Source organism: Bubalus bubalis, chromosome 22 (genome assembly GCF_019923935.1).
Source record: "Bubalus bubalis isolate 160015118507 breed Murrah chromosome 22, NDDB_SH_1, whole genome shotgun sequence".
In the NCBI taxonomy this organism is placed as follows: Eukaryota; Metazoa; Chordata; class Mammalia; order Artiodactyla; family Bovidae; genus Bubalus; species Bubalus bubalis.
The window spans coordinates 21,482,281-21,509,481 of record NC_059178.1 but is presented as its reverse complement, the minus strand read 5'-3'; the positions used below and the strand labels follow the sequence as shown (position 1 = coordinate 21,509,481).

General features: G+C 41.3%; 1 protein-coding gene across 7 annotated transcripts in view; it reads left to right on the top strand.

The window, feature by feature from the left end:
- PTPRM (protein tyrosine phosphatase receptor type M) overlaps positions 1-27,201 on the top strand; it is a 661,882-nt gene that overhangs the window by 226,921 nt on the left and 407,760 nt on the right. For all 7 annotated transcript variants that reach the window (XM_006044986.4, XM_044934694.2, XM_025273106.3 and 4 more), the window contains exon 3: positions 20,962-21,233. In XM_006044986.4, the coding sequence (XP_006045048.1) occupies positions 20,962-21,233 (272 nt within the window). The remainder of the gene's footprint in view (positions 1-20,961; positions 21,234-27,201) is intronic.

The following is a 27,201-nucleotide window of genomic DNA, read 5'->3' as shown; positions in this document are numbered from 1 at the left end:
CTTTTCACTTTCATGCATTGGAGAAGGAAATGGCAACTCACTCCAGTGTTCTTGCCTGGACAATCCCAGGGACGGGGGAGCCTGGTGGGCTGCCGTCTATGGGGTCGCAGAGAGTCGGACACGCCTGATGCAACTTAGCAGCAGCAGCAGACCCTAAACAGGAGGCTTCTCTGATGGCGCAAGTGGTAAAGAACCTGCCTGCCAATGCAGGCGACTAGGCTGCGATCCCTGGATTGGGAAGATCCCCTAGGGAAGGAACCGGCAACCCACTACAGTATTCTTGGCCGGAAAATCCCATGGACAGAGGAGCCTGGTAGGCTACAGTCCATGGGGCTGCAAAGAGTCAGACACGACTGAGGGGCTGAACATACACACCTGACACTGAACAGTCTGCGTGCTGCAGTTACTAGTGAATGTGAGAAAGTCTTAAGTAGTTTCACCCTCCTTTGAATCTAAGGGGAGAGGATCCTTTGTTTATAAATATATTAATGATTAATTAATAATTATTACTTTCATACAGACTCAGGCTGTCTCCAGCATCAGGCAGGCCTCAGTGGACAGCCTGCCTGGGAAGCTCCATGGGGATTAGGGAGGCAGCCTGTGGCTTTGCTAAGTGGGTTACATTACCAGGGGTTAAGGATAGAAACTTTATCCAGAAAAAAATGAAACATGGACATACTTTATTCAGCAAAATTTCCTTAAAATTTTTTTTAAATTGAAATACAGTTGATTTACAATGTTGTGTTAACTAGTGCTGTATAGCACAGTGATTCAGTTATACAGTTATATATACACATACACTGTTGTTTGTATGCTTTCCCATTCTGGTTTATTGTAGGATATTGAGTATGATTCTCTGTGCTGCACAGTAGAACCTTGTTGTTTATCCTTCAGCAGGATTTCTGTGAAAACTCTGAACAGCCTCCTGTAGTCATACTTCCTCTGTTAAGTTTGGAATGGGGAAGAGTTTAGCAATAGCATTAGTCATCAGAATTTTACCACCCTGTATTTAAGGGCTTGTCTTTTTTTTTTAAGTATAAAAATGTAATATAAGCTATGAGTTTGACTTAATTGATCTGGGGCTTAGTGGTTTCAGGTGGGTAGTGAATGAATAGGCTCTAAGTTTTTAAGCTTCCCTAGGTAAGAAATTATCTTTTCTTCCTGAAGTGGCCATTATTAAACTGATGGCTGATTGATATGAACATGTTTCAGTGCAAGTATTTGCTGGATGCTTTCTGGGGTTTAGGTACAGATGACACTTCGGTTATCCCACCATTGGTGACGTCTCATGGTTATGGATCTAGGATCTCTTTATGTTTAAATCTCACAGATTCCAGTAGAAGGTAGGTCGTATCTCTTCCTGTGGGTGAGAGGTTGGGGTGCAGGTAGGTTAATCTTTGCCACATGGTTATGAAAGGTCACGGTTCTGCAATGAAAGTGAAATAAAGGTTGAAGTCACACCACAGATGCTGTGTTCCTCATCCTTCACTGGCTGATGAAGCTGTTCTGGAAGCTCCGTTTCCAAGATGGTTCACAGTCGATCCCTGTTAGTATCACTTACCATTTTCACCACTTTTCCATGAAAATCATCCTGAACTCTGTCAGGCACTCCTCTGCCTTGCTGACATAAGCTGGCGTGTTGGTGATAAGCTGAGGTCATCATTAAGAAAACAGGTTTTCCACAGACTTTCTGCAGCAAAGTGGTTACCATGCTCATAACTGCCATTGGCTACAGAGCTGAGACTTGTCCTGGCTGTCTTTAATGTGTTCCTTAAAAAAAATTGCTTATTTATTTGGCTGTGCTGGGTCTTACTTGCAGCACGCGGGACCTTTGATCTTCACTGCGACATGTGAGCTCTTTTAGTTGACTGGTGTGGGATCTAGTTCACCAACCAGAGATTGAACACAGGCCACCTGCCTTGGGAGTGCAGAGTCTAAGCCACTGGACCACCAGGGAAGTCTCTGTATTCCCTTTCCCCCCTGTATTCTCAGCGATAAAGAATCTGCCTGCAGTACAGGGGGTCTAAAAGGGTCCATGGGTCAGGAAGATCTCCTGGAGGAGGAAGTGGCAACCTCCCCAGTATTCTTGCCTGGGAAATCCCATGGACAGAGGAGCCTGGCAAGGCTACAGTCTATGTGGTCACAAAAAATTGGACTTAACTGAGCATGCCTGCATATATCCCTTTGTGATACTCTTTTCCTCATTGTTGCCTACATGTCTGCTTTCAGTCTTCCTTTCTTGTGAATTTTTGAAGGTTAAGAAACCAAACAATATAATTTTCCTGTAATGGCAAGTGCGGGCTCTGGGTCATCTGAATAAATGCAGGCATTTGATGACATCTGTGTGAGATGTTCAGAGTTTTGTTTTGGTGTATTTACTGTCTGGGACTAAAATGTTCATGTTGCTGATATATGACTCACTTCAAAATACATGATGCCCACCCCCCATCTCTTCATTTCACTGCTCATCTACAAAATGTAAATCTGATGGATACTTTAAAATATTAAATCTACTGAATGATTTTCTGAATTTCATTATATTTTTTCTTTTCCATTATGGTTTATCACAGGATATTGAATATGATTTTTCATTCTATACAATAAGACCTTGCTGTTTATTCATCCTATATATAATAGTTTGCATCTGCTAATCCCAAAATCCCAAACCATCCCTCTCCTGCTCCGCTTCTCCCTTGACAACTACAACCCCTGAAATAATTTTTATTTGAAAATATAATAAAACCCATTTAAGATTTTTTTTTCCCTGAACATTTAAAAAGTATTCTTTGCCTTTTGCTGGGTTTTCTCCTCTGGGTGTGGAAGTAATTCTGCGTAATGAAAAGGTTTAAAGATGCTCTCTACAATGCTCTCCAAAAGAACTGCCTCTCTGGCAGTTAACTCCCACGGGGGTTAAGGAGCTTTCTAAGCCCTCACAGTAATAGTTAGTTTTAAAGTATCTGACCCGTCTGTGAGCCAGGTGGGAGTTCAGCTCCCTGGAAGACCACTTAAGGCAGCAGTGCAGCTCTTGAAAGAAGTTTTGTGAAAGCCAAGCCCCACGCTGGAAAGAACAAAGCCTTTTAATGTGAACCGCCACTGCTTCCGGAAGAGCTCAGTTGCCGTCCTGGAAAGACATCCTGTGATTCTTGAAATGGGCGTGGATGCGCCACTCTTCCTGTCGTCTAATCACATCTCCATCTTAGTTCTCTGTTGCCTGCAGGTTAATCCTGCTAACATTTGCACAGTGAATAAAGCCAATTACAAGTACTCCTCCATCTTCCAAGATAAGGATGATCATTCTTTGCATTTGTGTTGCTTTAAGATGTCCCAGTGATGGTCCAGTTGGAGTTCTTAATCTATCCTGACAGTTATCCCAGAGTTACATTAGTCAATCTTTTCTTCAGTGCATCTCTACCACCAAATGATTTGCGTATATCTCTGACATACACTGGGGGTTCCCCAGTGGCTCAGTGGCAAAGAATCCACCTGCAATGCAGGAGACTTAGGAGATGAGGGTTCGATCCCTGGGTCAGGAAGATCCCCTCGAGGAGGAAAGGGCAATCTACTCCAGTATTCTTGCCTGAAAAATCCCACGGACAGAGGAGCCTGGTGGGCTACAGTCCATGGGGTGGCAAAGAGTCAGACATGATTGAACACAATCTTCTTGTACCTACTGTATGTCAGATAATATGCAAGACTGGGGTATAGAAGTACAACATTTACTATTTTGCTTTTAGTCAGGGAAAATTCAATTGATAGCATGATATAGCATCTCTGTTCTACATCATTTGGGTTCAGGATTATACTGGACAGCATCAGCTTGTCAGCCTCTCAGCATCCTTTCAGATGTAAACTCCTTTGACTGTAACTCACGATGTCCGTTTTGTCTTTCCCCGCTTGTCGTTGCCCTCGCTTGTTCTGCTCTCATTGGTCTCCTCTTCTTCACACGTGCCCTGTGTGCCACAAAAAATTATATGTTTGTTCACGTATATTCATGTTTCTTTGTAAGTCTATCCATGGTCTCTTTCTCCATCTAGATTAAGAGCAATATCTTGTCTAAGTGATTCACAAAATAATATTGGCCAAATGAAGGGAAAATTAGTCTTGAATCAAAATACCTGAGATACTCAATACTTTTAACTCTTGTATCTCCTTCCTTCTCATTACCAGCAGACACAAATGAATTCTTTGTACAATAATGAATGTTAGGAATGATTCTTATAGTGATTCTTTTTTGGATGAACTGTTTAAAGGTTTAATTAATTTGACTGTGCGACATGCGGGATTTCCTACCCCTGGCCAGGTGTCAAACCCATGCTTCCTGCTTTGGGAGTGTGGTGTCTTAACCACTGGACCTCCAGGGAAGCCCTTCATGGTGACTCTGGACAGAACACATGAACGGGGGGCTCCTTTTGAGAAGAAGACAGAGTTTTCTAAGCATCCTTGTACCTCTGATGCATCATGACTGTGTCTGACCCCCAGGTCTTTTAGCTCTTTTAGCAGATAATGTTTGTCTCTAGGGTTGTGTAAGCTAAGGAAATTGGACATCTGCTTTGAATAATTTGACCTCAAATCACATTTTTAACTAAAACCACATGGGTGTTATTATATCATTTTATTGCATTAGGAAGCAACCAGAATAAACAATATCCTCTGGGCTTCTGAAGAGATGCAGGGGCTGATCTAATTGTTTAGATGATATTAAATGTCTTATTTAAAATTCATATTTTCCAGTGAACCCTGGTAGTTTTTAAAGAAATAGATTTCATTTTCATCTCTTTATTTTGGTCACTACCTCTTGTTTACTTCAGGAAAAGTAACTAATTTTGTCTCAATACTGCCCTCTTAAACATGGTGGGTTTTAATTTTTGCTTTTCAATAAGAGAATACCTCATATGATTTTAGAATCGACTTATTTTTAAGAGTTATAATTCAAAGTTGAAGTTGATCCTAATAGCTTCTAGTACATTTTGGTTTCCCTAATTTTAATTTTTTCCAAAGAGCATATGCCACACATATTTCATTATTTTACTCAGAGATGTGCTATGAAATCTTGATTATATGTTGAGTTAAAACATTAGCCCTAGAATCAGACCTTGGGAAGATTTTTAACCCCTCTGAATATGAATTAATATAATATTCCCCCACCCATGGGTTATTGAGAAGATCAAATAAAAGAATGGATATAAAGTTTTTAGCAGGACTTCCTTGGTGGCCCAGTGGATAAGAATCTGCCTGCCAATGCAGGCAACACAGGTTCAATCCCTGGTGCAGGAAGATCCCACTTGCTTTGGGCCAGCTATGCCTGAGAGCTGCAGCTACTTGAAACCTGCATGCCCTGGAGCCTGTACTCCACAACAAGAGAAGCCACTGCAATGAGAAGCCCATGTACTGCAGCTAAAGAGTTGCCGCTGCTTGTTGCAGCTAGAGAAAGCCAGCATGGCAACAAAGACCTAGCACAGACAAAAATAAATAAATAAAAAGGAAACTGCCTTAAAAAAATAAAGTGTGTAACAGAGTGAGTGGCACATTGCAAGTACTCAGTAAATACTCAGTAACATCAACAGCAGTTGTTGTTTAGTCACTGAATCATGTCTAACTCTGTTGCAATCCCATGGACTGTAGCCCACCAGGATCCTCTATCCATGGGATTTCCCATGCAAGAATACTGGAGTGGGTTGCCATTTCCTTCTCCAGGGGATCTTCCCGACCCAAGGATCAAACCTGCGTCCCCTACATTGCAGGCAGATTCTTTACCACTGAGCCACTGGGGAAGCTGAATACCACCAACAGCAACAGCAGTAATAACATGCAGAGGAAGCCATGGTGAGTGTCTGTGTTTGGAACAGAGACAGCCAAGAGGCAGCTTCCTCTGGGCTCAGACCCACTGTCTCTTTAGCCAACCCACTCTTCCCTGAAGTAATTGGGCCGTTCTGTGCAAACCACTGGCCATTATCCTTAATAAATAAAAAATTACTCTTTTCATGTCTGGAGCAGTTGTTTAGTATTTTTATTTCATAAATCAAAACACTGAAAACTTAGAAATGCATCTACGTTTTGGCAGCCTGATTTGAAGGGCTCTATTCCCCACAGTGTGTTCACATGGATTCTATTGGAATCAACATGGTAGCAACAGCAGGCTGGGTCCATGTGTCTGTATTGGCCTCAAGAGTTATCCATGTTATATTATTGGCTAAGAACAAAACAAACTCCAAAGGAACATGTCACATTATTAATCTTTAAAAAACATAGGAAAAGGCTGAAAAATACATCATATATGTGAATATATGTTTGTATGTGTATAAACAAAGATTTTGAAGGAAATACACATTTTATTGGGATAAGTTTGTGGCTGTTTGAGTGAGAAGGAGTTAATTTTCCTTTGAAATCCTTTATTTTCAACTTTTTATAATGAAATATATTAATTCTATTATTTTAAAAAATTAAAGGAAAAAGTTAAAGCACAGAGAAAGAAAGATCTGGGTCTCTATAAAAGAAAAGAGTCTGCAAGGATGTTTAAAATTTGGTTATCCATTTCTTTGCAAATTTATAGATTTTTTCCTGAGCTTTTCCCAAGTACACAGTTGTTTCTCCTGTAAGGAGATCAATTCAGCATCAAGTGAGTACATTTTGAAAGGAGCTTAATAACAATGAATAATTTAAATTGGTTAGAATTTAAGCTATATTCAATTGACTTAAAAGGAAAAATAAAATATGCTAGAGACAGGGGAAAAAAAGAAACCTCTTCAGAACTTCATGAAAAATGAGAGAGGCATTTTAAAATCTTGGGTCTTAATAGAATTGTAAAAATTTATACTGTATTCTAAAGGAAAGAGCAACTAAAAGCTAAGTAGTGGAACTCGTATAAAAATAATTTTCTACCCAGCCAAGCTCAGTGATAGAATAATATATCTGAATTTATTTCTAGCTCACCTACCTAATAAACTAAATCAAGATGTGGTGAGTTGAAGTATTTTAATTAAACTACAGTTCCTACAGGTTGAAAATGCTGAGAAAGAAAATCACAGTCGGACACTGACTGAGCACGCATATTTACTCATGTATCTGAAAATTTGTAAACACAACTCACAGCTTTGGCAATCACCATTAATTATTATAGAATTTTACCCTTTCAATAAAAAATGTACGTTTTCAATAAATATGTATAATTCCATGGATTTGGTAAAATTTCAACTCAGAAATTTCATTCCAAGTTACATTCAGAATGATTAGGCACGTTTGAAGATTAGTGTTGGACATTGGAAAGAATCTGAATGCCGAACCTGGTGAGTATTTCTAACCTTGTTAAGCTGAAAGCATGAGAGTATAGTCCATATAATCACATGGTCATTGAGACATATGACAACAGGAGGGCCAGGAATTACCTTGAAGTAGGAATTTGGCTATTCCATCTCCCTAAGCCACCTCATGCGAAGAGTTGACTCATTGGAAAACACCCTGATGCTGGGAGGGATTGGGGGCAGGAGGAGAAGGGGACAACAGAAGATGAGATGGCTGGATGGCATCACCAACTCGATGGACGTGAGTTTGAGTGAACTCTGGGAGTTGGTGATGGACAGGGAGGCCTGGCATGCTGCGATTCACGGGGTCGCAAAGAGTCAGACACGACTGAGCAACTGAACTGAACTGAACTGAACTGAAGCTAAAACCAAATACATTTGGGTAAAAACCAGGGCCCAGGCCAATCTTTAGTTAAGTACCTATTCTGTATCAGGCACTCCTCTGAGAAGCCTTCTAAGTGAATTCCCTCATTGAATCAATTCACTAAACAACCTCTTTGAGATGAGCACAATTTTATCCCCATTTCCTAGGTTAGGAAACTGAGGCAGAGTGGAGTGAGCTAACTCGATCATGACTTCCAACAAGTGGCCAAGTCAGGATCCAGATTCAGGCCGTCTGGCCGCAGACCCCCAGCCTTGCCCACCGAGGTCGAGGTGCTCCTGTGTCCTGTCCTGCACCAGAAGGAATCCTTCGCCTACCCTGGTCCACACAGCCCTCAGAACCTCTTTCAAAGTGGGCACTCTTATCTCTGGATGGGTCTACTCAGGATTCTCCCCAGCTTGCTCAGATGGGTATGGTCTTTACGATAGAAATGCAGGAGTCATCACCGCGCTTCCTTCCTGAGTGTGGGCAGGAGCTTTGCCAGAACCTTACAAATGTGTGGGTTTGAAATTTTTACGTATTTAAGAAATTTACTCATGTTTTAAAGTATCCCCAATATGTGCTTTAATTTTCGTGGTGAGGATGAATGTTTTCCCAGGCATCTCTTCTCTAATTGTATTTCTGCTGATACAAACTGCCTTTTCATATCGATTGCTAATCAATATGAAATTATTGATATGAAATAAAGACTTCAGTATCTTTATGCTTTTTCTGATTAATTAATCCAACAGATTCCTTAAAATTCTAGACTGTTTTGATCACTTATAAATTTGATGTTGTATCACCAGTGTGATGCAGAGACCAGGTTAATTTCCTCTACTGATTAACCTTGTTAAGTTTTTTTTTGTTTTTGTTTTAATTAATTTATTTATTACTTTTGGGCTGTACTGGGTCTTCCTTGCTGCTCCAACTTTTCTCTAGTTGTGTTGAGTGGGGTTTACCCTTTGTTGCAGTGCATGGGCTTCTCATTGTGGTGGCTTCTCTTGTTGTGGAGCACAGGCTCAGTGGTTGTGGTCCATGTCTTAGTTGCTTCGTAGCATGTGGGATCTTCCTGGACCAGAGATTGAACTCGTGTCTCTTGCGTTGGCATAGCAATTCTTTACCACGGAGCCACCAGGGAAGCCCCCACCCCTAGTTACGTTTTAATCATTCCTCCTTTCTGCTCTCTGATCCCAGAGGAATCCTACCTCAGCTGTGTCTTCTGACCCCAGGAAGGCTAATAAAACATCTTACACAAAATCATTTGTTTCCTCTTCAGGAATATGGGGAGCTCCCTGTTGGGGATGTTAATAGAACCCTTGGAGTTCTTTGGAGGACTATTTTTTATGACAGGGTAGCTCCTTGAGCTGAAAATGTCAAAGATGATGCCCTGTAAAAAATATTTCAGTTTTGTTTACATTTCATATAGAAGTTTACTGTGTAATATCTTTTTAAAATCTTTTTTTGCTATTTATTTTTTTGTTGGGAACGTCTTCTTAAAGCAAGACATAATTTAGCTGGTAGACAGTCTATCGCTGGATACACATGTGAAAAAAAATCATCTCTAAATTAACAGTAATTTAGGGAAAAATAAGCAGTAACTTACATTGTGATGGCTTGTGTCATTCTGAGACTTAGAACAAAAGTGAAGTTGTTTCTAAAGCTGTCAACTGATAAAAAGCCTGACTTATGGGAAATTAAGCAGCCTTTTGAGAACATCATAACCAGCTACCTGTCACTTTCCTACCCTAGTACCTGTGGCTCACTTCCTGAGATACAGCCATTAGAGTCATCAGAGGGTTAAAGTGTTGTGTTTACTCTGCATTTGTTCTTTACTTATAAATTATAAATCACACACCTAGTATTTTCCAGATAAGTCATTAGAGCAGTGTGTCTAGATGCCACACCGTAAGTGACTTCTCACTGTCATACTTTTTATGAGAGGAGAGATGTTACTTCTCTAAATGAACCCACGGAGTTTCTTCCCTTTTCCAGAAACTCTTCTTTGTCTCTCATATGATAATTGTGTCTCAAAACTCATTTTATATCTGCATCTCCATTCCTTCCCTGCAAATAGCTGCATCAACACCATTTTTTGTAGATTCCATATATATGCATTAATATACTAAATTTGTTTTTCTCTTTATGACTCTGTATATTAAATAACAGGCTCTAGGTTCATCTGCCTCACTAGAAATGACTAAAGTTTGTTCTTTTTCAAGGCTGAGTAATATTCCATTGTATATATGTACCACATCTTCTTTGTCCAGTCTTCTACTGATGAACATGTACATTGCTTCCAATACACTCTTGTTCATGTATGGCCTATATCATAATGAAAAGGAAAAAGGAAAAAGCTCTTTTTAAAAAATGAGCTTCTGGTTGATAGTTCTAGGTTCTAAACCTACAAATTTTACAGCTACTTCATGCTGTGGCTATGTAAATATTTTGGTAAACTTAATGGATCTGATCTGCTAATTTGTGAATTTTTTTGTTTCTGTGCTCAATACAAAATATTTAAAATATGATAGACATCTTAGCTGTAAGACTCTTGCTGGAAGAATTGGTCCAAGTTTTGTTTTTTCAAGTTCTCAAAGTGCTTAGTACATAATGTGTGCTCAGATGCCTCTTGCCATGGCTAAAAGTGCCTAAAGTGACTTAATATTTGGTCACTTCAGTATTTTTATGAGTAATAAAGATAAAAATACCTATTCAATTATGCTGTGAATCACTAAATTAACAATTGCATTATCTTTGAGGCATTTAGTTTAAATGTCCTGAAGCAACTGTTTTATACCCATTTTAGATGTGAGCTGTGCTTTTTTTAAAAATTTTTTTTGAAGTACAGTTGATTTATAATGTTTCAGGTGTACAGCAAAGTGATTGAGTTATACATATACATGTATTCTTTTTCAGATTCTTTCCTATTGTATGTTATTACAAGATATTGACTAATTCTCTGTGCTATGTATATAGTAGATCTTGGTTGATTATTTTATATTAATATATAGGAGTGTATATCTGTTAATTCTACTTTATCCCTCCATTCTTTCCCCTTCATTAACCTTAAATTTGTTTTCTAGTCTGTGAATCTATGTCTGTTTTGTAAATAAGTTCATTTATATCATTTTTTTAGGTTCTATATATAAGTGATATCCATATGATTTTTGTCTTTCTTTGTCTAATTTATTTCCCTCAGTATGATAATCTCTTGGTCCATTCCTGTTGCTGCAAATGGTATTATTTCATTCTTTTTATGGCTGAATAATATTCCATTATGGTAAAGAATCTGCCTGCCAGCGCAGGAGTCTCTGGAGCGTGGGTTCAGGGATCCATCCCTGCGTCGGGAAGATCTCCTGGAGGAGGAAATAGCAGCCCACTCCAGTATTCTTGCCTAGGAAATCCCATGGACAGAGGAGCCTGATGGGCTGCAGTCTGTGGTGTCGCAAAGAATCAGACAGGACTTAGTGAATGGGCATGTATGCACACAGTATGCCATTATATAGATAGAATGTCCCCCACTTCTTTATCCATTCACCTGTAAATGGACATTTAGGTTGCCTCCCTGTCCTGACTATTGTAAATAGCTGAGCTGTGCTTATTGTTAATTTCATAACACTTATGTTGATGTGAAATTCCCTTGAGGAGCACAGACTGCCTTTTACTGGCCACCATGACTTGCAAGGAGGCCAGGTCACGTGAGTCCCCAGTTTCCCTCCTGCTGAGGGCACGTCCTAGACTCTATAGGAGGGAAGAGATCGTGCAGTTGGAGAGTGTGCTTGAGCCTCCTTGTGGGCTGCTGTTGCTCCTCTGCCATCTTACTGTATTTTCACCAGCATTTTAGGAGAGTGGCAAAAATCAGTGCAAGTCACAGATGTTCTTCCTGCTCAGTAATTATTGAGAATTCATCAGAAAGGCAAGAAGAGAGAGGGCAAAAATAGAAAGGGAGAGAGGACATTTGGATGAAGGGAGAATTTTTTTGTTAGAAGTTTTCTTCTCTAGTGGTTGCAAAACACGTATTTCATACGTGTGCTCGGGTGACATTTTTGAGAGATGCACAAAAGAGCCTGTGCCCCAGGAAGGAGGCTTGACAGCTGGTCTGCAGGACAGGAGAGTGGTTGTGGCGAGAGCAGTTTCATCAGGCTGAAATGGGTGCTAATAAGTGTTTCTACAGTGCTCGTGGCACCTCCCCGCAGCGGTTTTGTTCTCTTTGAGATTTGCTCCTGAGTTCATTTATTTCTCTGCAGGCTTCACTTTCCCTATTTCACAAGGTTTCCCATCAGAAAAGACATATTCTTTAGGACCATTTTAGTACCGGCTGAGGGAGACGGGGGAGGGATGTAGTATTTTGTTGTTTAAAGGATGAGATCAAATTCAGAATTACAAATTGACAAGAAAAGGCTTTCTTAACTGAGCAGGCAGAGCTCAGTTTTAGATTGTCTCAGGGGGCTATTTCCGTAAGGCCTTAAAAGCAGTCATGGGATCTGAAATCCATGTGGGTTATGTCCATGACTTATTCATGTTGCAAGATGAAATTGGGTAGAATAGGAAATTTGAGTATAATGACCAGACACATGCTGTAGGGCAGCATACATGTGTGATGCTGTGAGCGCACGCGCGCACACACACACACACACACACACACATTCAGACACACATATAGTCAACACAAAACTCATGAAAAAGGGCGTCATATCAACTTAAAAAAAATGGTCACAACCCAAAAGTTGAGAGTTGTATTTTATTTGGTGGGAATTTTTAAGACTTCAAGCATGAGAGACAGCATCTCAAGTAATGTGGCGAGAACTCTGAGGAGGAGGCGAGGGGAGGAGCCAGGTTATATAGAAGGTTTGCAACAAAGGGCAGGTAGTCTGAACATCAAAAGAGTATTACAAATTAAGGAAAACTAGACATCCCAAGTTAAGGAATTTAGCACTTTTCTATGTATGGGAAGATGCAAGAGTCGGGGCTGGCTGAACTCATTGCTTTTATAGGCATCTCAGCTATTCTGCGTCAATATCCTGTGTTTTCACATCCTGAGCTCCTTTGGGGCTTACCGTAGGGAGTGGCTGAAGCCTGATGACTGCTAGATCGCAGGTATTGTTCTCTTTCCTGGATGCCCTTAGGCTCACACTGGAAGGCTGCAATCACTGATGACTGTGACATCCTTGTTTACTGATATGGCGGGAAATACTCCATCTCTCAAGTTCATCAGATGCTGCTTCTCTGTCAGCAAAGGTTTTGAATAGCACACTCTTCCTAACACGTTCGTCCTGTGCACCAAGTTTCTCGAATTTTGCAGAAGAATCCCTGCAGTTTCCTCAGTCTTTAAAAATCTAGAGCCTGGAACACCAGTGCAGATTTTAATGATGGGGTAGAAGGGAGTAACTAATTATATGTCGTTATTGCCTCCGTCACCAACAATGATGGAAGATAGACTAATCAAACGCATGTGCCAATGGGTATGATTAAGCTAAATATAATTCACCCAAAGAGTTGAGAATACGAACATCACATGTTCTCATAACAAGAGTTTTCCATTTCAGAGAAACCAAAATAATGATTCTTAAAGACCTGCCGAGCTGCCTGGTGAGACAGCCCCTTTTGAAGCTAACTCCATTCCGTAGAGATCTTTCTTTCCATTTGCTCTGCAACGTTATACTCTCTCATTTCTGTACTTGTGACTTAAGGGTGTTTTTTTATTTGAACACAAACAGAATTTTGATGTTAATTTGAATCCTGATTTCTTTTATTTATTTGCCCAGGTTGGGTATTTTTGTAAGGTAAATGATTGTCGTAAGGACATACTGACAAAGGGGATCCAATGACTCTTTGAAAATGCATTTTATCACAGTCCAAACATTGAAGTAGACATTGAAAATTAAATATTCAACCATATAGGGGCATTGTTAAAAAAAGACTTAATAGTCTAGAATGTGAATGCTTTGAAGTCCTTAACATCAGTTTGTGAGTTGACTTTACTTCTATAATAGGCAGGTGATACATTCAGACAATTAAAAGGCACCTGTTCCTCTGACCTGCCATCCCTTTAGGCACAACTGGGACTTTACTCCAGGAGTCCAGAGTTGCTAGAAGATGCTAAACATAAATGTTCACACTTTCTTCTGCACACTCACCATATAACACTAGTGCAGGAAGTACTAGTGTCAGCTGAAGTGTCGTCTTCTAAACTTGATGGGCTTCCCTGGTGGCTCAGCAGTAAAGAATCTGCCTGTAATGCAGGAGACCCTGGTTCGATTCCTGGGTCGGGAAGATCCCTTGGAGGAAGAAATGGCTACCCTCTCCAGTATTCCTGCCAGAAGAATCCCATCAACAGAGGAACCCAGGGGGATATAGTCCATGGGGTTGCAAAGAGTTGGACACGGCTTAACGACTCAACAACAGACTTGAAGCCACATCATAATTCCTCATGACCACATACAGAAGTAAAGGTTTCCTTCCCAAAGCTTAAACATAGGGGCAAGATTGATTGAGTTGAAGATTTTCTAAAATTTCAGTAATAATGTTCCTCTCCTTTGAAGAAAGGGAACTTAAACGTTACCATTTTAGGTGAAAAATGATAGCACCTGTTGGGTTTTGGACAGGCAGGTGGAAATATGTCGAGCTAAATGCTGAAGACTTGAAGACGATTTAGAGAAGCCTGGCATTAGAAGGTCTAAAGTACACAATAAACGTGATGATAATTGTCAGTAATTCTTGGGCTTGTGTTATATGGCAAACACTGTCCAAAGTCCCTTTATATGTGTTAATCGTTATTTGTGAGGCCTATGTAGATGTAGCAGTTGAGTGACTCTGGAGGAAGAAAATAGGGAGTTCTCAGCAGACTGCACCCCAGGTAACAGGTACTCAATAAAGAAAGACTTTTTCTTTTAAAATTAGTATTAGACACATGTATACCTGTGGTGGATTCATTTTGATATTTGGCAAAACTAATACAATTATGTAAAGTTTAAAAATAAAATAAAAAAAATTAAAAAAAATTAGTATTAGAGAAAGAGAAATACCATGTGATGTCACTTGTATGTGGAATCTAAAAAATACAACTAGTGAGTGTAATAAAAAAAAGCAGATGGAGAGAAGGAAGAACAGATGGAGAGAACAAACTGCTGTTACCATTAAGGAGAGAAAAAGGTTAAGGGCAGGACTTCCCATGTGGTCCAGTGGTTAAAGCTCCACGCTTCCAATGCAGGAGTCATAGGTTCAAGCCCTGGTTGGGGAACTAAGATCCAACTTTGCCTATAGACAAAGGCAAAAATAAATAGTTTAAATTTTTTAAAAAAAGAAAAGGAAGAAGAGGCAATACTGGGTAGGGGATTGAGGTATAAATTCTTAGATATAAAGTAAGCTAAAAGGTTATGTTGTACTACATGAGGAATATAGCTAGTATTTTACAATATCTATAAATGAAGTGAAACATTTAAAACTGTGAATCAGTCTATGGTACACCTGTAATTTATATGACACTGTACAGCAGCTGTACTTCAATAAAAAGAATAAGAAGTGTGGACGAGCTACTCGGGTAGTTTCTGGACTGTTTAGAGGTGAAAGACCTTTGCCTGTGACCATGGGGACAGTCTAGACCCAGCTGCTTCCAGAGGGTGGAAGGAAGTTAGGAAGGAAGATGGTCCAGGTCGAGCAGGAGCTTAGACCAACATCACACACCTGTCCTTGGAAACCCTCGGCCTAACTGCACAAAACTGCACGCCAAAACTGCTAGATCTTGTAAGAAAAACAGCGCTGACCATTCAAATCTATGCATCTTTGTATAACCAATGGCAACAGTTTGTTGTTGTTGTCCAGTTGCTAAGTCATGTCTGATTCTTTGTGACCCTATAGACTATAGCCCACCAGGCTTCTCTGTCCACGGGATTCTCCAAGCAGGAATACTAGAGTGGGTTGCCATTTCCTTCTCCAGCGGATCTTTCCAAACCAGGGGTCAAACCCGCATCTCCTTAGCTCTAGAATCCGTCCTTTGCCCTGTGCTGAGGACTCTTTCATCCTCCTCCTCACTAGAGGGGGCCCAGGGAGTCACTCCTTTCAGCTGGAGACCGCTTTATGCCAACTGAAACATAGGATCTCGGGCTTGTCTGAACTCAGGAGGGGAGCAGAACCTTTGCGGCTTCTTCATCTAGGCTTGCAGTTTCCCAGGCAGCTTAACAGAATAGAAAGAGGAATAGCTCCAAAGAACCACCGAACTTCATGTTGCTTTTGACCCTAAGCGAAGATATTTCTGCAGGAGTTTTAGCTTTGTCGAATGGGCATCACGTTGCCCTTTACTGAAGAGAAAAATTGCCCTTGATCACTCTAAAACCTTCAGTTCAGTTCAGACGCTCAGTCGTGTCGGACTCTTTGCAACCCCATGAATCGCAGCACGCCAGGCCTCCCTGTCCATCACCAACTCCCGGAGTTCACCCAGACTCATGTCCATCGAGTCAGTGATGCCATCCAGCCATCTGCACTTGAGCTGAAGGGACTCTGCTGTTCTATAGATGTCACGCCCCTGTTCGCTAATCCTATTAGCTAATTTGCATTGCAGCAACATGCCATGTAACATGACATTCTGGCTCAAAAAGGGAAAAAAGGAGAAAGTATACAAGTCAGGAGGACTTCCCTGGTGGCTCAGAAGGTGAAGAATCTGCCTGCAATGCAGGAGACCCAGGTTCGATCCCTGGGTCAGGAAGATCCCCTGGAGAAGGGAATGGCAACCCACTCCAGTATTTTTGCCTGGAGAATTCCGAGTACAGAGAGGCCTGGAGGTCTGCAGTCCATGGGGTCACAAAGAGTAGGACACGACTATAGTGACTCAACACGCACATGCAAGTCAGGATCATTTCAGTATTTGCAGTTCATCACACCTGAATTTCATCTTGACCTCAAGATAAACATATTTCTATACTTTAGACCACTTAAGAAGCTGACAGAGCATTCTGTGCTGGACTGATGCTGAATGGAGTCAGTATTGAAGGACAGGCTGTGTAGTGGGGAAAATAGTGTCTTAGGGAACTCCAGTGATTCCTGAACAACTACAATAGGAAGTTACCCAGTTTATCCCAACCTATGTAAAGAGACCCTTCATCTACGCATCCAGATTCAACCTTCCCAGATACAGACCTTGCCCTTGGATGTGCATCAACACGTTTACCACCTCTGGTCACCACATGTAAGTGATGGAAACACTCCAAGAAATAATATTCTTTTTTTTTGTATGTTTTGTTTTGTGCATTTTCTTTATATATTTTTAATATATTTATATATTTTTTAATTTTTCTTTACTTTTGGCTGCACTGGGTCTTAGTTGATGCATGCAGGCTTCCTCTAGTTGCACTGAGTGGGCTTCTCGTGTTGTAGAGCATAGGCTTTAGGGTGAGTGCCCTTGAGTAGTTATTGCTCCACAGCATGTGGAATCTTCTTGGACCCAGGATTTAACCTGTATCCTCTGCATTGGCAGGGGAATTCTTTAGCACTGGACCACCAAGGAAGTCCAGAAATAATATTCTTGACAATGTGATGATACTAAAGGTTTTGGTGTTTCAGAGTCGGCTTCAAGTCTATGTCACACCTTGGCCTCATCAGTGGGAACATTCGACATTGTAACTATGTTGCCAATGCCACAGCCCCAAATGACAGAATGTGGAATCAATTTTCTTATTTTACTAAAAGCAACAAAGTACAGTTTTTAAGTCTTGTTGTAAATACCGTAGCCAGCTATAAGTTTGTGATGGGGTTGGTCAACCCTGCATCTCTTGAAGAGATCCCCCCCAATTTTGTAGAATATAGCTAACCCCAATCATTTCCGTCACATTCTCTTCCACACATTCAGTATCTCTGTCCCCATCTCTTTCTTAAACCACGTTTGCTGTTCTTCCTTATTACTGAAATATATGTTCCCTAACCCCTCCCTTGTGGCTTGGCTTTCATATTTCCAGGTACATAACATTCATCTCTTGAAAAATTGCTGTATTTTCAAATAGCGCTTGTAATTTTCCTTCACTGTCGTGAAGGGATTTGTTTTCTCCATATGTGCTCGCATGGCACAGGAGGAAACCTGGGGTTATTGGAGTGTAGCGAGATGAGTAATGGGATGGAAACTCAGAGGCTTTAAGTTCGGGGTTTGCCACTGACTCATCCTTAAGCCTGGATAAGATGCTTCCTGGTCTCTCTGTGATGCAGTTCCTGTTTTTCTTGAATGGCATTAGCAAGAGCTCATCTCAGAAAGAGGTCTTGAGAGGTAACAACTAGATGCAAACATTCTGTAATATTGATCCCTTAATAATAGCCTATAAATTTTTAAAGGATATATCTACATTTTTTTTTAGTTCTCCTAATAATTCTCTGAGAAAGGTAGTCTCATTTTACTGTTTTTCTGTTTAAGAAACCACAGCATGTAGATGAGAGAAAAATTCTGCACCTTTTCTAGGATTGTATATGTATGTTTATAGATATATGTGAGCGTTTACTAAAATATATTGGATTGGCCAAAAAGTTGTTCAGGTTTTTCTATAAGATGTAATGGAAAAGCCCAAACAAACTTTCCGGCCAACCCTATACCCACAAGCATTCATACATGTAAACTGAAAATTATGGTTCACAGTGATGGAAATTTTTAAAGGAACAGTCAACTGAGGGTAATAGTCGTTTTCCACAGTGGAAACGTCCAACCATCCTGAGCAGTATTTTTTTTTTCACTTTGATTCTCCAAATTTACTTGTTCTCTCTGAGAATTTCAATACATTTTTCCCTCTCTGCTAAAGAAGACTTGTGATGACCAGTTTTCCCTTTTATCTTAGAAGATTTTATCTTACACATTGTGGTATATAAAATTCCTATCATTATTATAGTTGCCATTTCTTGAACCTTTCAAGTGACCTTTCCTAAGATCAGGGTGCCTGGGAAGCTTGCGTCAGTATGGAAACTCCTGGTCACTCATGGTGGGTTAGTGCCCTGGATGAGAAGATAAAAGGAGTTACAGAGACTTCTGTGAATGACCATCCTCCCTGGGCACAACCGCTGACCAGACTTCATCACCCTCCCCACCTCTGGACAAGAAGCCAGTTGTGGCAGCAGCGGGGGAGGAGCAGTGGTGCTGAGCCGCAAGAAAATCATCCCGTATTGACGACAAAGAACATCATCATGTCTATACAGTTTCTAAGGTTCCTCAAACCAGACTGGCCTGTTCCCTTTCTGTAGATTATATGGAAATCTTAGTGATGACTCAGTGGTGGTACCATGATAGAATCGTGCTGTCTAGACATGATGGAGAAATTCAAAATCCGCACAGCCGGATATGGCAGCACTTGGCCCCACGTGGCTGTTGAGTGCTTGAAGCGTGGGTCGTGTGGCTGAGGACCTAAACTTTCAATGTTATAGAATTTTTTTTTTTTTATCCAGGTGCTGAGTGCTTTTTTTAAAATATAAATTTATTTATTTTAATTGGAGGCTAATTACTTTACAATATTGTATTGGTTTTGCCATACATCAACATGAATCCGCCACGGGTGTACACGTGTTCCCCATCCTGAACCCCCCTCCTACCTCCCTCCCCATACCATCCTTCTGGGTCATCCCAGTGCACCAGCCCCGAGCATCCTGTATCATGCATCACACCTGGGCTGGCAATTCATTTCATATATGATATTATACATGTTTTTTTATTTATCTTTTTGAAATTGAAGTACAGTCAATTTGCAGTGACTCTTGAGAGTCCCTTGGACTGCAAGGAGATCCAACCAGTCCATTCTGAAGGAGATCAACCCTGGGATTTCTTTGGAAGGAATGATGCTAAAGCTGAAACTCCAGTACTTTGGCCACCTCATGCGAAGAGTCGACTCATTGGAAAAGACTCTGATGCTGGGAGGGATTGGGGGCAGGAGGAGAAGGGGACGACAGAGGATGAGATGGCTGGATGGCATCACTGACTTGATGGATGTGAGTCTGAGTGAACTCCGGGAGTTGGTGATGGACAGGGAGGCCTGGCGTGCTGCGATTCATGGGGTCACAAAGAGCTGGACACGACTGAGCGACTGAACTGAACTGAACTGAACTGAATGTTGTGTTACAGAGAAGGCAATGGCACCCCACTCTTGCCTGGAAAATCCCATGGATGGAGGAGCCTGGTAGGCCGCAGTCCATGGGGTTGCAAAGAGTCGGATACGACTAAGCGACTTCACTTTCACTTTTCACTTTCATGCATTGGAGAAGGAAACGGCAACCCACTCCCATGTTCTTGCCTGGAGTATCCCAGGGACAGGGAAGCCTGGTGAGCTGCCATCTATGGGGTCGCACAGAGTTGGACACGACTGAAGTGACTTAGCACAGCAGCAATGTTGTGTTAATTTCTGTTGTATAGCAAAGAAAATCAGATATATATACATATATATATATACACATTCTTTTTTACATTTTTCCCATTATGATTTATCTCAGGATATTTAATACCATTCCCTATGATATACAGTAGTACCTTGTTATCCATTCTATATGTAATACTTTGCATGTACCAACCCCAAGCTCCCACATATTCCTTCCCTGTTGTTCGGTCGCTAAGTTGTGTCTGACTCTTTGCGACCCCATGAACTGCAGCATGCCAGGCTTCCCTCTCCTTCACTATCTCCCAGAGTTTGCTCAAACTCATGTCCATTGAATCCATTCCTTCCCCACATTATCCAGCAATTTGACTACTGGGCATATATCTGGACAAAACTATAATTCAAAAAGATACACACACCCTTATGTTTATAGCAACACTATTCACAATAGCCAAGACATAAATGTCCATTGACAGATGAATAGATAAAGCAGATGTGATATGTACAGACACACACACAATGTAATACTACTCAGTCGTAGAGCAAAATAATGCCATTTGCAGGAACATGAATGCAACTAGAGATTATCATACTAAGTGAAGTATGTCAGAGAGAGAAAGACAAGTATCATATAATATCACTTATATATGGAATCTAAAATACGACTCAACATTACAGATTTTTAATTAATTTATTAAAAAAACTACATATGGCTAGTGACCATCAGATTGAACAGTGCAGAGAAAACCATGCATGTTCCTCAGGAGACTAATCACAGTGACTTTGCCATCCACTCATCTTGAGAACACTTTGGGGGTAAAAAGAGGTGAAAGAGAGAGGACTTTGAAAGCCAAGGTCAAGTGTGTAGAATTGCAGTGTTGACCCATGGACATGATGATGGCTTCTCAGAAATGACCAGGAAGTAGTTTTTCATATTGTGACCCTCCTTTGATTTTTTTTTTTTTTTTTTTTGCAGGCTCCTTCATGTTGGTGAACACGTCTGGGAGACCCGAGGGACAGAGAGCCCACCTCCTCCTACCTCAGCTGAAGGAGAATGACACCCACTGCATTGACTTTCACTACTTTGTGTCTAGCAAGAGTAATTCTGCCCCTGGGTCACTCAATGTCTACGTGAAGGTCAATAATGGGCCTTTGGGGAGCCCTATCTGGAATATATCTGGAGACCCTAACCGTACATGGAACAGGGCAGAACTGGCCATCAGTACCTTCTGGCCTAACTTTTATCAGGTATGCCCTTTATTTTTCATTTCCTGTTTTGTAATATCCTCTAACTTCTGAAAATATAAATCATTTTTCTATTAGTCTAATTGGAGAATGGGTAAGAAGCGTTGGTATTTTTAGACTGAGGTAAAGAAAGTTTGTGCTCTTGGATAGGGAATATATTAAAGCTTTGTTTGTACATTACCTTGAGAAATGAGTAAAAAGCTAAAAAGTTAAACTTGTTTTGTGTATATCAAGTTCAGAAAATAGAAAGTCATCTGCAGCAGGGCAGGAAGTACTGTTTGTAAGGATGTTTAACTTTCTGTGTTGTGTGTGTGTGTTCAGTGTTCAATTGTGTCCGACTCTTTGCGACCCCATGGACTGTAGCCCACCAGGCTCTTCTATCCATGGCATTCTCCAGGCATGAATACGGGAGTGGGTTGCCATTTCCTCCTTCAGGGGATATTCCCGGACCATGGATCGAACCCACTTCTCCTGCATCTTCTGCCTTGGCAGGTGGATTCTTTACCACTGCGCCACCTGGGAAGCCAGCAGTACACATGTAAATTGCTAAAATCCTTTCAGGGTGCACTTGGGCAATACATTTTAGAAGTGTTAAAAAATTAGATAAGTCTAATTTTAGCAATCTACTATTAGGAATTCATCTTAAGGAAATAATGAAGACCGGTTGCAACTAATTAGCTACAAGGATATTCATGGCGGTATGTTTACAATAATGAAAAATCAGAGACAGTATTACATTTCTAACAATAGAGGATGAGTTAATGTATGCCACCTCAATACAAAAAGTCATTTTGCAACCATTAAGAGTAACATTATAAAAGATCATTTAGTAATATATATAAGCTTATGTTCTTAAGTGGATTAAACTGGTATAAAATCATAAAGCATCATTTTGGATTCAATTTTAAATTAAATACATGTGTATTAATACATAAATATGTATATATAATTGGCCTTCCCTGTTGGCTTAGATGGTAAAAGAATTCGCCTGCAGTTCAGGAGAGCCAGGTTTGATCCCTGGGTCAGGAAGATTCCCTGGAGAAAGGAATTTCAACCCACTCCAGTATTCTTGCCTGAAAACTCCCATGGGCAAAGGAGCCTGGCGGGCTACAGTCCATGGGGTCACAAGGGTCAGACACCACTGAGTGACTAACACTTTCACTTTTCACATACATAATTAAACTATATGGTGAAATAAATAAATGAAAAAGTGGTATAGCCCCAGCTAGTGACTTAAGTTTTTCTTTCCTTCAGATGTCATATCCTAAATTTTGCACAATGCCCATGTGCTATTTTTATGTATAAAACAAAAAAGAGTAAACAGTAATTTTTCCTCCAGAGGAAAAATGCTCTACTTACTGCATATCCTTCTTTTTTATAAATGTATTGATAACCTGTCAGGGGCATAATTAAAAAGTATGGCCTTTAGGACAAAGTTTCTTCTTTTGTTGGATTAAAATGGAAGCAAAGGAAGTGGGTTTGGCTAAGGTAGGTGTCAGAAGGGTCTATGTGATGGATGAAGCTAAGGGGCTGAGTGTTTTGAGAAACTGCTTTTGAGGGAGACCTTGGTACAGCAGCACTCGTGGTTAAGAACCCGCTTGCCAGTGCAGGAGACAGCAGGAGACATGCGTTCATTCCCTAGGTCGGGACAGTCCCTCAGAGCAGGAAGTGGCAACCCATTCCAGTATTGCCTGGAAAATCCCATAAACAGAGGAAGCTGGTGGGCCCCGGTCCATGGGGTTGCACAGCTGACTGAGCACACACGCCAAATCTCACAGTAGAGAAGGCCCAGCAGGTGCCCATCTGGAACCTGCATGAGAGCCTTCCTTGGTCTGCTTGGCCTCTAGACAAGATCAGAAGGAGCATCCTGCTTATCTCTGCCCTAATCTTCTTCCTTCCCCACCCAGAACTTCTAAGACTCAACTCTTATGGGACCCTCCACAGCTGCCAGAGCCCAGCACATGGGTTTAGTTTTGACACTGGCTACATTCCAGTGTCTAGATCCCAGTGCCACAGTTAAGCGTTGGAATGCTACAACTAAGGATCTCAAATGCTGCAACAAAGACCCAACAAAACAGAATAAATATTTTTAAAAAAATAAATAAAGGAAGTGACACCTTTTTGAGACCCTTTCTCACTGACCAGGGACTCTGCTTCCCCCAGACACTCCCATTATTTAGGCTACAAGATATTAATACATGATAAAGATCTAGCAAATTAATGTGGAGTGACCATATGCTTAAAATACTACATATTAAAATACTTTATATTCATATAGTACTTTATTTCCATAAGAGGCTCTTGACACTTTTGAAGGTAGTTTTGATCTCATGAGTTAAGATTGGTGAAGGAAGTCATTTAATGAATTTCATTTTATACTGTTATGATTTCACATTATAATATTTCTTCAAAATGGGTAGCATCGTCATCTAGTAAAAGAACACGTGCTTTGCATCAGATAGAACTGGATTTGGATATGAAATTGGTTTTAAGTTTGGGCAACTTAAACTTATGAGCCTTCCTACTTACAGGACTAAGTGTAAAGACAGGGCGAGGCGGGAAGAGGAAGGCAAAGCACAATTTGGATGTTCTCATCTCACAATAAATGGTGGTAATTTATGGAGATTCAGATTTGTGAAAAACAGAAAAAAGGAGAAGTGGATAATAGTTGATGCTTTCTCCTGCTCAGTCACTCCTTAAATGTGTTTGGTGCCGTGGCAGAAAGTGTGCAATGAAAACAGTTTCTGGGAACAAATCATTCATTGAAACACTGAAAGGGAAGAACCCAGGGCTTTGCCACCAGAACATTATAGCAAGGTAGCCCTGGCGCTGCCATCATGGTGCTCTGCCTACCCCTGGGGGCAGGTGCGCTGGGCAGGGGAGGGCAGGAATGGGGGTGCTGTGCTGAGCACCTCCTGTCTCTCCTGTCTCTGATCCTCCCTTACTTCTGTCAACAATGTCTGTTTCTCCCGTATCTTTGGCTGCAAGATCCTGAGTCAGTTCTCATCTCGGTCAGAATCTGAGTCTTATAAGTTGTTGGGTTTGGGAAGGTTTTCAGTGCAACTGAACACCACTGGCCTGTGTATTTCGGATAAATATAGTCTGTTCTCTTGGGCATCCCTTTGTTTTTATAACCTGTCTGCTCACGTGATCTTTATTAGAATGTGTAGCATTTCAAACTATTTCTTGGCAGAGGGGAGTGTTCTTGCCACAAAGTCATTAGTGGAGCTTTTATATTTATGGGAAAATAGTATTCTGCAGGTACCCATCACGATGATGATTTGCATGGAACACAGGGACTTGCAGGTTAATTACTGTTCATTAACACACAGACCGTCAAGGGTATGGAGCTTGAAAGTGAGAGTGAAGTCTCTCAGTCTTGTCCGATTCTTTGTGACCCCATGGACTTTAGCCCGCCAGGCTCCTCCATCCATGGACTTTTCCAGGCAAGAGTACTGGAGTGGGTTGCCATTTGATTACCATGTACTTAATTCCTCAATTAGTGTTGTCCTAACCGCTGTGACGTAGGACCTGCCGCTCTGTTGGGGGCAGCATATGCACAGGCTACCTGCTTTCTCCAGGGCACCTGGGCTGTAGCCCCTGCTTGCTTTGACTTACTCACTGACTGCCATTTGAAGAATAGCATTTACCTCTCTCAAGCTCCATTTTGCTTTGTTGTGAAGGTTTTAGAAAATACTTGACTTGGATTCCGTTCCTTCCCTGCTCCTCTCTCTTCTTCCCCACCCCCACAAGTTTCTGGAGGCCTCTGATGGATTCCTCTGGGTTCCTAACCCCGTGAGCACCCAGAGACACTCCTGGAACCCCACATTCACTGCCCTGCTTTTGGATACAGTGGCTCTGAGTCCTGACTGAGGCCAGGAGGGCAGTGATCTTTAACAGAAATGGTTGTTTTGAAAAGGAAAAAATGCACAGGTGGTCTAGAAATCCACTATCACCCCCTCAGCTCCTGAAATAAGGGGTCATGCCAGGCAGAGGACAGTGACAAGAAGGATGGGAAAGTCAGGGAAGATGACGGTGTTCTGGTTGCTCCACTTGTTGTCTAGTTGCTCAGTTGTGTCTGACTCTTTGCCATCCCACAGACTGACTGTAGCTTACCAGGCTCCTCCATCGTGTCCAACTCTTTTTGCGAACAGTGGGCTGTAGCCCACCAGACCTCCTGTAAAAACAAATCACTTAGATGCACTGAAGGGCCTGGCAGGAGAGGAGAGGTGGATCCCTACTCTCTGTTCTCTGTACACCAAGCTTACCAAGGGACTAGTATTTCAAGGGAGGCTAAGCCAAGATTGACCCTTTATCCATCTGCCATCTTTCCTGGTGGATGATGGTTTGAGGAAATAGGAAGGACTTGGTCTTTCTTGCCTCTTATCATCACCTTCCAGCTGGACTCCCACATGGCAGCCTTGGTTTCTTACTGGACTGGCCTTCAGCCCACTTTCGAGAAGGTCACGAAAGCCACACTGAGTGGTAGCAGCTCAGCAGGCACTTGCTGCTAAGTTGTTGTTGTCGTCCTGTCACTAAGTTGTGTCTGACTCTTTGTAACTCTGTGGACTATAGCACGCCAGGCTCTCCTGTCCTTCCCAGAGTTTGCTCAGATTCATGGTCATTGAGTTGGTGATGCTATCTAACTATCTCATCCTCAGCCACTTTCTTCACCTTTTGCCTTCAATCTTTCCCAGCATCATAGTCTTTTCTGATAAGTCAACTCTTCGCGTCAGGTGGCCAAAATATTGGAACTTCAGCTTCAGCATTAGTCCTTCCAATGAATATTCAGGGTTGATTTCCTATATGATGACTGGTTTGGTCTCCTTGCTGTCCAAGGGACTCTCAAGAGTCTTTTCTAGCACCACAATTTGAAAGCATCAGTTTTTCAGTACTCAGTTTTCTTTATGGTCCAACTCTCACATCCATACATGACTTACTGGAAAAACCATAACTTTGACTATAGGGACATTGTCACCAAAGTGATAGACAGTGTCTGAGGTCTGCATGGGTGAGTGTTTTCCAAACTGCATTCCAAGGAAGGTTCAAAGGCACTGGCCAGCCAAATGGAAAGAAGCACTGATTTAAGGGAAATCGAATCCATCCTGTATCACAAGGCATTTCAGAGCCCATGGGTGACACGGGGCAGGTGCATATACTGGGGTGAAACGTGGACATCCATCTGGGCTTTAGCAGAACATCTCTTGAGTCTCGTTGTTTCCTGGAACACACTTGGGGAATCCTGGTATGTACTCATGGAAGAAGAGAAGGCTCCCTGACTCCATTAATTCCTTAGCTTATGGTCCTTACTCCAAGTGTGAGACCATTGAATCGCTTTGTACCAAGTGCAAGACAATCAGCTTGCTTTGTCTGTCTGGGAGGACACAGGAAATTAGATATGGCAGTGAAATGAAGCCCTGTCTCAGGCAGGAAAGCTGTTCTAATCAGGTACCCCGCCCCCTGCATTTTGTGCTAAAAAGAGATGAGTTTGAAGAAATCAGTGAGGACATATGAGGCTGTCACTTTACTACAGACACAGAGCTGCTTTTAGGAAGCAGAGGGATTCACATGACAGTTTCATATCTTCAAAGATGATGTTTTATCCATTTATTGTGAAAAACTTGCATATCTCTGAGTTTCCTTCTCAGTTTATACTTGTTATTTGATGATTAAGGACAGGTCCTTCTTCTGGGTGAACATCTTCCATTTCCCTGAATTCTGTCGTTTCTAGCTTCTCATTACTTTTCCTTATCACTTTCCTATTTTGTTTCCCTGTGCCTTAATTTGCTTACATAGCCCATTTTGTAGAATGGACATTTGAGCCATGATTAGAAAAGAACATTTCCTCTTTCCAAAAGAGAAAGGGAAAACACACGAAAATTGAAGAAATAGTGTTGATTGGTAGGGAAAAACATGGCATCATTTCAGAATGTCCTGAGTGATGTAATAAAGCACCAATAATCAGCTCCAC